At 34.0% G+C, this 13,958-nt stretch overlaps 1 protein-coding gene across 1 annotated transcript in view; it reads right to left on the reverse strand.

The window, feature by feature from the left end:
• Positions 1-13,958, reverse strand: part of LOC118179665 (uncharacterized) — a 70,882-nt gene that overhangs the window by 17,007 nt on the left and 39,917 nt on the right. The window contains exons 3-6 of the mRNA XM_085807282.1: positions 8,974-9,234; positions 8,804-8,885; positions 6,803-6,943; positions 6,622-6,703 (exon numbers count right to left, since the gene is read on the reverse strand). Of these exons, the coding sequence (XP_085663408.1) occupies positions 6,622-6,703; positions 6,803-6,943; positions 8,804-8,885; positions 8,974-9,234 (566 nt within the window). The remainder of the gene's footprint in view (positions 1-6,621; positions 6,704-6,802; positions 6,944-8,803; positions 8,886-8,973; positions 9,235-13,958) is intronic.

Consider the following 13,958-nt stretch of genomic DNA (forward strand, 5'->3'; position numbering starts at 1 on the left):
ATGGTCTGACGAATAGAACAGGTTTTTCTCCAAAAATGAATCTCATTTCATCGCTGAAATAATTGTGACAAAGAAAATGTTATGATGACAACGATGAATTTCGCTGCTGTTATGAATCGAGTTATGGCTAAAACCGCCAAGAGGTAACCCACTGTTAAAATTTAGGTATTAAGTGTAGTCCTTTCTATTCATTTTCAGTGTTCCGGTACGTTTATCATCAGGCGTAATATTTTTTTTCCGGGTAATAACAATAAAAATTATATCAGAGGTTTAGATATATAAATTTATATCTCATTTTCTTTTAGTAGAAGATGCATTTAAAAACGTCAAATCAGTTTTGCAGTAAAAGAAAAATGTATTTATTGTGGCAAATTAGTTTACATGCGGTAGAAGATGGCATTTGGTATACCAATATTTTTTTCCGGGTAATAACAATAAAAATTATATCAGAGGTTTAGATATATAAATTTATATCTCATTTTCTTTTAGTAGAAGATGCATTTAAAAACGTCAAATCAGTTTTGCAGTAAAAGAAAAATGTATTTATTGTGGCAAATTAGTTTACATGCGGTAGAAAAGGGCATTTGGTATACCAAATTACAGTGTCTCAAAAAAGTGATGGGACACTTGTGCTTTACAAAAGGAAACTGCAATAAAATAAATTTAAAAAACATGTAAAATTTTTTGTGGGTGTGTTTCATACTTAAATTTAGTAACAATTATTACATAACATACATTTTCTCAAAATATTAAAATATTAATTTAATAAAAATACAATTGTTTAGAACGGAGCAGAAAATGGCTCACTTAAGTGATGGGACACTACGTACTATGCAACAAAAATCGTCTGAAGTAAGCAATAAAAATATCTTTTGGGGTATTTATTTTTACTCAAAAGCAATTGAAAATAATTCATAAAATCGTCTGCAGTATTTCTCTCCAGTTTGTTTTGGAATTTTTGTGTTTTCTAGCTCTGTGCAGCCATGAATGCTAAACGAAAAGAAACTTTGCCTGGAATTCGAAAATTAGTTATTAATTTGCATATTGAACGTGGAAAATCTATTAGAGAAAGTACTGAAACAGTTAACTTCAACAGTTTTCAATATCATTAAACGATATAAAAAGAATCATATGATTCAGGATAAAAGAAGACCTGGCCGACCATCAAAGCTATCCAATGGAATAAAGCGAATTATCGTTCGAAATATTTAAAAAAAATCCAAGAATGAGTGCTCCCAAAGTTGCTGCTGAATTACAAGCAATATATGGCGTAATTGTTAATTCTGAGACTATTAGAAGAGTAATTCGATCTACTGGATATCACGGTAGAGCAGCCAGGAAAAAATTCTTCGTAAGTGAAAAGAATAGAAAAGTCAGACTGGCTTTCGCAAAATCCAACATAAATAAGAATTCTGATTACTGGAATGAAGTTATATTTGCTGATGATAATAAATTTAATATATTTGGTTCTGACGGTAGAATCTTGGTGTGGAGAAAACCCAGGGAAGAATTTCGCAAACAGAACTTGGTGCCAACAGTAAAACATGGTGGAGGAGGAGTTATGGTATGTGGGTGTATGTCGTCCGCTGGAGTTGGTAATCTTGTTTTTATTGACAGTATAATGTATCAGTACAAGTATATTGACATTTTAAATCAAAATTTGAAATCTTCAGCACGAAAATTGAACCTTCATAACGATTTTAAATTCTACCAGGACGATGACCCCAAGCACAATACTTTGAACGTTAGACGCTGGCTACTGTATAACTGTCCTGAAATAATAAAAACACCCCCACAATCTCCACAATTAAATCTCATAGAGAATATTTGGCAAGAATTAAAATCAAGAATTCGCAAACACACCATTTCTTAAAAACAACAATTAAAATCGGTGCTTCAAGAAGAATGAGGTAAAATCACTCCAGAAATCACAAAAAAATTAGTCGAATGCATCCCAAGAAGATTAAATCATGTTTTAAAAGTAAAAGGAAATCCAACAAAATATTAAAACCTTTTGAAAAGTAAAATTTTTGGATAAATATTTGATGGAAAAGTAAGTGTCCCATCACTTAAGTGAGCCATTTTCTGCTCCGTTCTAAACAATTGTATTTTTATTAAATTAATATTTTAATATTTTGAGAAAATGTATGTTATGTAATAATTTTTACTAAATTTAAGTATGAAACACACCCACAAAAAATTTTACATGTTTTTTAAATTAATTTTATTGCAGTTTCCTTTTGTAAAGCACAAGTGTCCCATCACTTTTTTGAGACACTGTAGTTTACCTGCACTACAAAGTCTTAGTAAATTAAGGCATATTTTCTCTTCGTTGTATTTACCCTAACCAAAGTAGCAACTCTAAATTTAGATTATTTCCTTTGGCTGAATATTGCCTTAGTCATCTAATTCCATCTGTAGGAGATGAAAAATCATTCAGTATGTAAGGGAATCTGTGTTACAAGTAATGCCAACCGAAGAAATAAATCCAGACGACAACGCCCCCCCCCCTTTTTTTTTTTTTTTTTTGAAATATAAAATGTGTATGCAAGAGTATCATTGGAAACGTTTCTAGTATGAGATTAAATGACAGTTCAGTTCCAGAAACAGACATTAAAAGGAAATAATGCTCATTTATGTTAAATTCTTAATACAATTTCCAAATAAATAGATTTTTGACATGCTGTATTTAAAAGGTTTAGCTATGTCGAATGCTCAAATCAGACTGTTTTTGTATTTCATTGTCATCTGCTTTGCTTTTCAAAATCTGATAGAAGAAAATAGCTATGAAGACACTGACAGAAAGTGTCATCTAATAAAAACTGTAAAAGCACCGAAAAGCAGTCAAGAAGATTAAGGATGCTGTAGAATAAGGTTTTTGAAAGGAAAACAGTTGTTGGGAAATAGACGCTTCCTAACCTAACATTGTTAGTTAAAACTATATTTTGCCTCTCTCATATGCCAGTAGCAATTAAGTGAATATTTTCAGCAGTGACACTGAATAAGTGTAAAATAAGAAACCAACTACAAACTTCCTTAGGTAGATAGCCTGCGTGTTCCTTGCAGTTATCCAAATAATCCAAACCAATCCAACAAACTTTTTTAAGGCACGCTTTCTGACAAAAGAGTAATTAAAATAACGATCAGCAGCTGATTTTACCATTTGTTTGAGTGTTTATCAATTTTAGTACATTTGCGTATGTAATAATGTATGTAAATAGTTTCTTAAACAAATTAAATATTTGTACATAAGTGGTATATTAAATAGCTGAAGCACCTGTACTTAAGTAGAACAAATTAAATAATTAAAAGTATCAGCTTCTTAGGTAACTAGTCAGGTGAGTTATGGCACTTTCTTGACAGATAACTAGTGAGTTTTGGTATTTGATGGACTATGTCATATATATGTGTGTGTGTGTGTGTATAAATGGGGTGATTAGCTACCAGACCAAGAAACTTTTAGGCTGTGTAGGGGATACAGAGACGACTCGGAATCACATAGGACAGCAGGGTCGCAAATGCCGTAGTTGCAAGCTATGTTGCAAAGAAGCAGAGAAAAAGAACAGAAACAGCAACACGTTAATGAGACAGAAAACATTTTATTGAAAGTTTGTACTACAACAAGTGTTCGAAATTACGACCAGAAGTCGTCTGGCAGACCTAACAGAGGCGCTGCATTGTATTTATTCCTTATGTTCTCGAAGATTCCTAGCATGTCACGTATCCTCCCGGCAGCTACAGATATTCGAGCGACGAAGTCTTCAACTGAAGGAACGGGGGTTTCGTACACGAAACTCTTCATGTGATCCCAGAAGAAGTCCATGCATGATAGGGCCCGATGATCTGGCAGGCTAATGAACAGGGCCACCACGACCTGTCCACTGCTGTCCAAAGGTTACGTCTTGTAATGTGGCGATCACCGTCATGCCGGTACCATATAGAGTGGCGCAACGACGGAGGAACATGTGCTGCATCAAGAAACTTGGACAGGACTTGTTGCAAGAAGAACAGGTATGCCCTACCGTCCAAAGGCAGAAGGTGCGGTCCGAAGAGGTAGTCTCCAAGAATGCCGGCCCAAATATTGACTAGAAACCTCTTGAACTGCTCGTGGCTGCGTACGATGAGGGTTCTCCAAAGCTCACACATGGGCGTTATGCTGATTGAAGGCTCCCTCACGAGTGAAGTATGCTTCATCCGTGAACAATACGGGCGCAGCAAATGAGCTCTCTGTAGCACTCTGTTGCAGGAACCATGTAGCAAACCTTCTCCGGAGTGGATAATCCTCAGGCTCTAATACGTAATTGGACGCGATGAAGATAGTATGCGCTCATTTGGTGTGCTGCGAGGATCTTCAAAACAATGGATTGAGATAAACCTACTTGCTGGGCTATCGGTGGAGTGCTCGTACTTGGATTTTCTTCTGCCAGACGTAAGATTGCCTCCTCTTTGCCATGTGTGCTCGTCTTTTGCTGTCACTTCATTGTAGCTCTTGTTAAACAACCAGTCTTACGTAACCTTCTGTTGACACTTACGAAGGTCGTGTGATGTGGAGCACGCTTGTTCGGGTAAAGTTCCCAGTAAAACCGTCGAACGGTGTGCCCGTTACAATCCGCAGATCCATCAGCATGTCCACCAATTCATCGTTTGAATATGCGTTCATCCTACTGTAGAGACATTGCGGGATTCGGACAATACTCGATTAGTCTATGTAAGCGTAACGAGTGTCCGGACCCGCTTTCACATGTCACCTGTAGATACATTAGGTTATTTTGAAGCAGAAAACACGAAAAATAAGCAATGCCCTAGCCGAGACTTGAACCTGGACCTCTCGAATACGCGCCTAGTTTGCTAACTGTTACACCACGAAGGCATGCAGAAATGAGAAAATACCTTATATACTCCCCCTTTTGAAGGGCGACTGGGGATTAAGGTACCCAATCGCCAAATCCTGGTGGTGAAGAATCATCATTGACCGCTTTTTAGTTCGGGCGCAACTGTAGATACATTAGGTTATTTTGAAGAAAGAAACCTGAAAAATGAGCAGTGCCCTCGCTGGTACTCAAACTTGGACCTCTCGAATACGTTCCGATTATGCTAACCGTTACACAGCGAAGGCATGCAGAAATGAGAAAATAACTTATACTATTACGTAGGGAAACGGATCGCAAATGACAACTTCAAGCAGGATCGCTGTTCACGTAAACTTTCCAATCAGCGTCATCTACCGCCGAGAGACTGCCGAGAGGAATCTTCCAGAACGTAAGGAATTTCATGCAGCGCCTCTGCAGGCCTTCCTGGTGACTACTGGTCGTAACTTCGAACGCCTGTTGTAGTACAACCTTTCAATAAAATGTTTTCTGTCCCATTAATGTGTTGCTGTTTCTGTTCTGTTTCTCTGCTTCTTTGCACCATAGCTCACAACTCCGGTATTTGCGACCCTGCATTCCTATGTGATTCGGAGTCGTCTCTGTAGCCTTTACACATCCTGCAAGTTTGTCGGCCTAGTAGTGAATTACCCTGCACATATATAAATGTATATTATATATACATGGTGATTAGGTATATATTATAATTAGGTGTATATATATATATACATATATTTCCTCAGAACAATAATTTATAGATATAATCAGAACAATAATTTATTCAGTCAATAACAATAATTATAATATATAATCAGAACAATAATTTATTCAGTGGAACTGATCTAGTTCTTTTAAAAGAAAGTATGATAGTCGTTGCCTTAAAATCAAACAGTTTGGAGGCCATTAAGAAATCAATCCATCAGTTACGATTATTAGGAAGAAAATAATTAGGGTTATTAGATAAATTAAATAATTTATATTGTTAGGAAGTAATAAGAAAGAATTTTTTTCCTCGGGAAACTCTGGTAAAACTCTGATTAGTATCATAAGGAGAAAAAATGACGAAATCAGTATGGAGATTTTTTATCTGTATAAAATTATGAACGCTATGTTTTTGATTAAGTGCCGAAGAGTTTGAAAATGAATAAAAAATGAACAGAAAAGTTTAATGCATATAAATGTCAGATAAATACTATATTTCGCTATTTGTCCTAATCATTTTTTATTCCATCTATTTCATTACGTAATGTATTTGTAAAGAGGCGTAATGGAATTTATGCACCCACCACGGACGTTAAGGCAGCTGAAATTCATCGTATATAGATTAATGTTAAGGGGGGGAAGATATCATCTATGTGCATAAATGATGCAATAGGGGAAGAATTTGGTTTATTCCACCATTAATGGTACTTGATTTTCGAGGAAGAACAAGAAAGGTTAAAAAAAAAAAAAAAAGGTCCGGAGCAACTTACGAGTTTCCTCAAAATTAAGTAGCATATTAGCCTAGTGATTAGTTGGCTTTCCGTGACAAAAACTGTTGTCAAAGAAGTAACTGTTGACATATTGTAACAAGTTTTAATCGAAATGGCGGACTGGTGGAGAAATAATATTAGACGATATCTGATTCCGTAATTCATTTTAAAATAATTTCTTTCATTCTCATTTTTATTTCCAATCGCTTTGGAACATAGTTAAAAATAGCCTTCGTATCTAAGCTATTTAAATGTTTCACTTCTAAGACAAAGAATGTGCTTACCTGAAAGCCGGTCAAGAAGTCACTGCTAAAAAGTGCAACTTGTTTTTCTTTGCCATCAAATTTTCCAAACAATGCAAAACGGCTGAAAATAACACATGCATTAAAAAGAACTGAAATAATTTATTTGAATTACTGTTATTTGAAATTCTCAATTACACATATTTATATAATATTAGCATACTTTTGCGATGAGTGCGGTCCACTTGATACCTGCCAGCGCCGTGTTCCATTTGTTTCCAGAAGTGTAACTTCACTCTCAGTCCACAGAACTAAACTTTCCTCCGTTGGTAGAAGTAGCGAAGAAGACAGAACTCCAGAGTTTCTAAAGAGTAACATACTTGTAGAATGAATGAAGGAAAACTGGTCGTGGGTTTATGTGAAACGAAACTCTGTACTACTGCTGGCAAAATTCTGGTATGGATGATGAGTAAAACAGATGAATATATGAAGTAAATTTAGTTATAATTTCTGACTTGATACGGGTAATAATTAAAAATTAAAGCATCGTATAAATTAAGTCTTAAAGTTTATAGTGCTTTACGGGTACCTTTGTAACGATCAGTTTAATATTTCAAAATGAAGCATATGAAAAACACAGCAGCTCCTATCGAGCAAAATCAAAACTTCTCTTTTACGAGTTTGCATTCCGTTTATCCAATCCTATAAAGTTAGAAAATTCCATCTATCTTGCATTTGGACCTTAAAAAAAGACTCTTAAAAAGATAATCGGTGAAAGAACTACTTGCAAAAACACTCTTATAATAATTCACCTAGAAAAATTGAGATTTCATTTGATATAAACTGATGACCATTTATGTAATTGATTTTCGATAAATTCTGTGTGTCAATATATTCTTCAGCTGTATCGACTCAGCAAGGTTTTGCAAAGATGTATCTAAATATTCAATTAATAAGATGTTACTTTTATAGCATATTGTCAATTTTACGCCTTTTTACAATAATAATAATAATAATAATAATAATAAAAGGATAGTCTTTGCATTAAACACCAAACAAAGTCGCATCAAATTAAGCAAAGATAAAAATGTCTAGATATGAAAAAAACAGAACTTTTGACGGAACAAAGTAGCTTAGTTAACAGTTCTATGGAATGATCTATTGCAAAAATATAATAGTAAATAAAATTCAACGTTCTTTAAAGTCTGGTATGAATTCGACCTGGTTCAACCCGAATTCGATTTGATTTGATCCTAGGCGAACGAGCTGGTTGCACGATTAGTTTCAGTGATCTTTCCCATGTGTAACATGAATAAGAGCCTGTTTCCTTTTGAAAGTCGCTCCACGGAAGCGTCCCTCTTCTTAGGCATATAGCCTTCGTTTGCTTTGCAATACTGAATTAAACTAACCATCTCTAAATTATGCAAAACTTAGGTGAAATAGTTGAATTGAAATTCGTGTGCTTCCCTTGTTAGCCGAAAAGATGCTATAACCTCGTCTGAGCTATATGACTATTTAAAATTAAAGACGACAGAGATACATTACAATACATTCTCTGTTGTTTGTATTTTTACTTTCAAATTATAAGCTACATGGTACTATTTGTCTTACAACTAAATAAATTTCCTCTTTCCGGCATTATCAACCATTCTACCAGTAGATCACTTTATGAAATAGAAAGGTAAAACGGAAATAGAACTTAATAGAAAGGCTAAAAAAGGAAACATTTATGTGTTGGAACAAATAATTATAACTATGAAATATAGACTAAAAGGAAAAGTTGGTACTTTTAAGACCAAATGAATTTATAATGAAATTTTAAATGCCACTGACTCAGTTGTTTAAAAAAGTGACTTCTTTATTATTATAATTGTTATGGCTTTGAATAACGTTGTAAAATTTCAGAACATCCAGTGAAACTGAAGTAAAACATTATTATCTTTTTATATTCATTTTCAGATTGTCTTATACTTTCAATTTCGGGTAAAATTTTATTCATTCACCTTCATAAGTGTTTCTTGAATAAAATACGCGCATGATATTATCAATACCTGCTGTCCAGAGTGAATGTCAGGTGACCAAGCCTTTTTTACCATTAATTATGAGTAATGGTTGAAAATCCTTAAATATCAAATAGGAATTTTAAATCCTTGAACACACGTTTGTTAACTATTAAAAATTTATATTTAATCTAGATTGTTTAATACAACAATTTATAAATTACCTGGATGTTAATATCGATGTGTCTAATTTTGGTGTAGTGCTGTACAAGCACCATTTGCTCTCAGGTACTCTCACCAATACTTCTACATGAAAGAGATAGATTGTTTCAGTCACGGAAAGAATATCCAAACTCATAAAAGAATTAGGAATAAGTAAGTAAAATTTTAGTACCATTTTCTTTTCTTTGACAGACAAAAAGCAGATCCGTTGTGTTTTCTGTAGTGTTCCAAGCTGTGAGTTTCACTGGAATTGCATCGCACCCAGAAACAGTCACGAATGAAACAACACTTCCACCACCAAAAACAATCTTGATCTTCGATTTTGAGACAGCCACAGCAACTTCCTCGAGATTATCGTTGTTACAGTCGGGAAGAATGAGGGGAAGAGATGGCTTCTCCTCTTCCTGAATGTCTCGACTCCACAATACACTGCCTATTAATGAACGATTTTTATATTTAGAATGAAATATTAACTGTTTTAAAGTTTTCGATTAATAATTAGAGATGGTAAATAAGTTACTTATAGCTTAGATTTAAAATTATTATAGCTAATTTAGAAGTCAAACAACAAAAATCAGCGTTATATTTACAAAATTTTCACAGGACTAATTTCGATGGTTTTACCGAACCACCATACTCAGCTGCAAAACCGCAAATGAATAAGATAAGAAATAATGATTAGATAAGATAAGGAAGCCTGGACAAGAATAAGCAAGTGGCGCCATCTGTTTGTGAAACCAGAACTAAAACATAATTTCTCTAAAGGCCGAAGGCAAATTTGAGTTGGAATTAGGATCGTTAACTAGAACAGAAAGATGTTTATGAATGTGTAATGCCTCTAGAAAATCCAGTTCTCCAATGGAAGATGTTTTTTGAATAATTTTGGCAGCAGAAAAATTGAAAGTATGGTTTTCGGACCAACAATGTTGAGCAACAGAAGACTTCTGTGGTTCCTTTTTTCTAACATATGCCTCATGTTCCTTGACGAGAAATTTTAAGGCTCTCTTAGTTTGGCCAATGTAAATTAAACCACACTGGCAAGGAATCCTATAAATACCCCAGGAATTCATATCCGGAATGGGGTTATGGTTTCACCAACAGATGGCGCCACTTGCTTATTCTTGTCCAGGCTTCCTTATCTTATCTAATCATTATTTCTTATCTTATTCATTTGCGGTTTTGCAGCTGAGGATGGTGTTTCGGTAAAACCATCGAAACTAGTCCTATGAAAATTTTGTAAATATAACGCTGATTTTTGTTGTTTACTTCTGAATTAGTATTTATTCGGCGTATTATTGTGTCTTAATTATTATAGCTATTTATAGGTAATTAGCGATGGTAAATAAGCTGTATAATTAGAGATGGTAAATAAGCTACTTTTCGGAATAATAGAGCTGATGACAATTGCATTAGTAAATGCTCAAATATGAATTTAATGAGTACTATGATATTCACCTGATTTATTAGTCATCTGTTTGAACAAGTCACCTGCTTTATATCTTTTGTATTGCCGTGCTAATCTATTGTTGGACATTATTGCCCAAGGTAGTTCCAGTGGACAATAGGCATAAAAAAAGCAAATAAATGTATAGTGCTATCAGTGAAATAAAGCACGATTTTCCTAAAACAGGCGGCTGTATTTTTTCATGCAGACACACTTCTGCGTGAAAAAAAATGCAGCAATGGTTGAAGTGTTTTAGAAAAATTTAGAAGCTAGGGATGAAAGAGAGAGATGATGTAACAAGAATGTTTTGTACTACAAAAGTAGAAAATCTCAGGACTTCAAACTTTTTAGAAAATGTGGGGACAAATTTTATTTATTTGCATTAAAAATTAAAGAATAGATGGCGTCTCAGAATCTGTTTATCTGTAAAACTGACAGATTTAGTCGTAACTTTTGGAAACTGCTTCTTTATATCTAACATACTCAGAGAAACGTTAATGATAGTTCGATTATGATAGTTTCGATAGAACGATAGTTTGGTTGTAGTTCCTGTAACAGGTTTATAATTAACAAAATGTTTCTTAATTGCAATATTTTCTAGCTCTGAAAATCCCATTGTAAACGAAAGTTGTTCAATATAACTTATATCTACTGTACAGTCAGTCTAACATAAGACTAAACTATTTTGCTGATCTAGCTTCATTAAGCATATTACCCTGCACAAAATTTTCAAGAAAATTGATTATTTTATTCCGATCATTTTTACCATGATAGAGAATATAAATTTCTTTAGATACAGCTCGACGTAAGTGGTGATAGCTGAATATTTTATTCTCCATGCATAAAAAAAAATTCAAATAATTTCTGCAGAAAGTGAATTTTTACACATTCTTAGCTCACATAACTTGTGTTATGTAGTTCTATCATGTAAATCTTTCACTTAGGATATCAAGTAGATATTTTACCTTCTTAATTGAAGAAATAGCCGTATCATAGAATAATAATTTAAAGTGGGAAGACGCGAATGCTCGAATACATTTATAGCAAAACGAAAGGAGTAAAATATTAATTGAGTTTGATGGTAAGGGATCTGCTGTTGTTATTTTGCTTCAAAAAGCACGATTTTTGAGCTCGTTTAGCAGGCAGTTCTCTGGATAGAACTGCAGAAACCATGGGTATGAGACGAGAAATTGTATAGAAAGTTATGGATGTGTTCGAGAAAGACCAGCGAACTGCCTTAAACCGAAAGAAAATGGGGACGGTAGATGATGATAGCCCGGGAATGGCAAATTAGAGTTTAAGTGAACTAAAATATAGGAGGAACAGTGCAAGCAAATACATACATACATTCATTTTGAATAGCTCTTTAGGTGTTGCACACGTTCAGTTCTGCATGGTTCCATTCTTATATATAAACTGCTGATTATATCCGTGAGTGCCACAAACTGTACATAGTTTCGCACAAAACTGTCAAACCTGAAACCTCAGCAATTGCCCATACCTGACTTATATACTCTTCTGTTGGTAAAAGAGAGTAAATAAATATCCGATAAATATTTATTTACTCTCTTTTACCAACAGAAGAGTTTTATACGGAGCTTTCATATGAAATTCGTAGGTTTTATATCATATTCGAATACCTCATAGAAGTAGTGCTGTTATATAGTGGTAATTAATAACTTTTTAGACATAATGAAATGTCAGATTAATGGCTTATGACAGTCAAAGTATTCTATAGGCCTAAAGTTAGCCACGCGGTTTAAATTTTCTTAATGCTTAGTTCTTATTCTAGGTGGGTAAAATTGTGAAGCACACTGTCACCAACATGACTCATTGAATAGTGAAATCAAACACTGACTTTCATGCTCTTACTCATCAGGCTGCTTAACACTACGGAAATTTTATGGGATCTGCTGAAATGCGAGATAAGGCCTTATTATCTTTCTTTTTCATCAACTGTAAGAGATTTTGACAAAGGAATGGAGCAAAATACATTTCTACAGGATCTTAATTTGTTTATTGAGTGAAATTTCTTTAGTTATGAAGTCTCATGTTACCCCTTTAAGATTCTAAGTAATTAAAATAATTGTTTTCATTCACATATTATTTCCTTTGTTTTCTCTACAAATAATATCTATCTTCATTCCCTAAAATATATTCTCTAAAATAAACTGCTTTTTGAACCAGTTCAAATTAGCAGAAGAAATAATGGTAAATGAAATATTTATTTCAATTTGGAGTTCCTGAAGCGCCATTTTCACCGGCGATCCTAAAAGAGAAATTTTCAGGGCACAGCAGGTACAAATCCTATCACCTAAATTACAATTTCATCAACAAAGAAAATTAATATGATCTACTAGCTAAAAGGAGAAAGAATCTCATCTTAGGAGGAGAAAAGAAACAGAGAGTATACTGCAGAATACGCAATGTGAAATCCTGTTTATTACATTCGCTATTCTTGATCATATCATAAACTGGCAGATTAAGATGTCATAATAATGCTTTTATTTAAAGTTAAATTTAATTTAAAATAATATTATGTCTACTATTAATAATTCTATCAGCACTAAAGCATTTGCCAATTTTTCATTAAGTTAAACAAGATGGACACAAAGTCCCAATACCATTACGAGCACTCACAGCCCAGGAATTGTTTGAGCTAAAACAAAGCGTTTTTTGGAAAATGTTCTGCATCTCTCCAAATTTTATGGGCATTTAATGTACTTCGACATGCAACCATTCGTTGCCTTCAGGATGTGTCCATATTTCTTCTAGCCACACACAGTGTAGCATAACAATGTTCATTGTTTCTACAGCTTCACTTATCCGTCTGCGAAGTCTCAGAAGATATGGAACGCGATTTGGTAAATATAATGTATTCCTAAGCAAGAAAAAAAAAAAAAAAAAAAGACCAAGAAGATGACATCAGGCAAGCATGGAGGCCAGGCGTTTGGTCCGCCACGGCCCATCCGTCTCTCATACATAGAAATGTCGACTCAAAATTCCTCAAAGATACATAGTCCACTGTGAAGGATTTCTCTCCTGTACCTATGGTAAAGTTCTGGTCTCCCATTCACTTATTCTTGTACCTGTAACATCAAAACTGGCTGCAAATGTTTTGTGTGAGGAAGTAGAGTTTCCTGAAAGAAAAATGGACCTGTCACTCTATAGAGAATACCACTGTAATTAAACTCAAAGAGATGTAGAATTAAATTCCATTTTCCAAAAAATCACATTATTCTAAGACATGCTTAGTGTCTGGTTACGAATGATTGTAATGATCCTCCCTATATGATTGCTATTTTTGATAAGATTGAGCTGAAACTAAAGAGAAATCTAGCTTTCATTTTAAACAAAATATTATATGAAATATAAGGCAACTATTAACAAATTTCTCGAGTCTAAGCTTTTATAAAAGTCTATTCTCCCTCTCAAAAATACAAGCGAACAAGAATAACTATGAATTCATATATCAATACCGGATATTTGTATTCACTATGCAGGAAAAGTTTCAGGGTCAGTGGTTTAAATAAAACTGAAATGTCCGAAATTCAAACATTCTTTAAAGTTAATTTGTAGCGTAAAGTATAAGTCCTAGTATGAGACTTAAAATGTTAATAGAAAGGGGAAAAGATGACTGATAGTAGTGAAACATGCTAAAAATAGATTAAGTTCTGTCATAACAGAGTACCAAGTCTGATTAATTGGTCGTG

The sequence above is a fragment of the Stegodyphus dumicola genome, chromosome X1, assembly GCF_044657685.1.
Source record: "Stegodyphus dumicola isolate Sdum_Otavi_A_Nest chromosome X1, ASM4465768v1".
Taxonomy (NCBI): Eukaryota; Metazoa; Arthropoda; class Arachnida; order Araneae; family Eresidae; genus Stegodyphus; species Stegodyphus dumicola.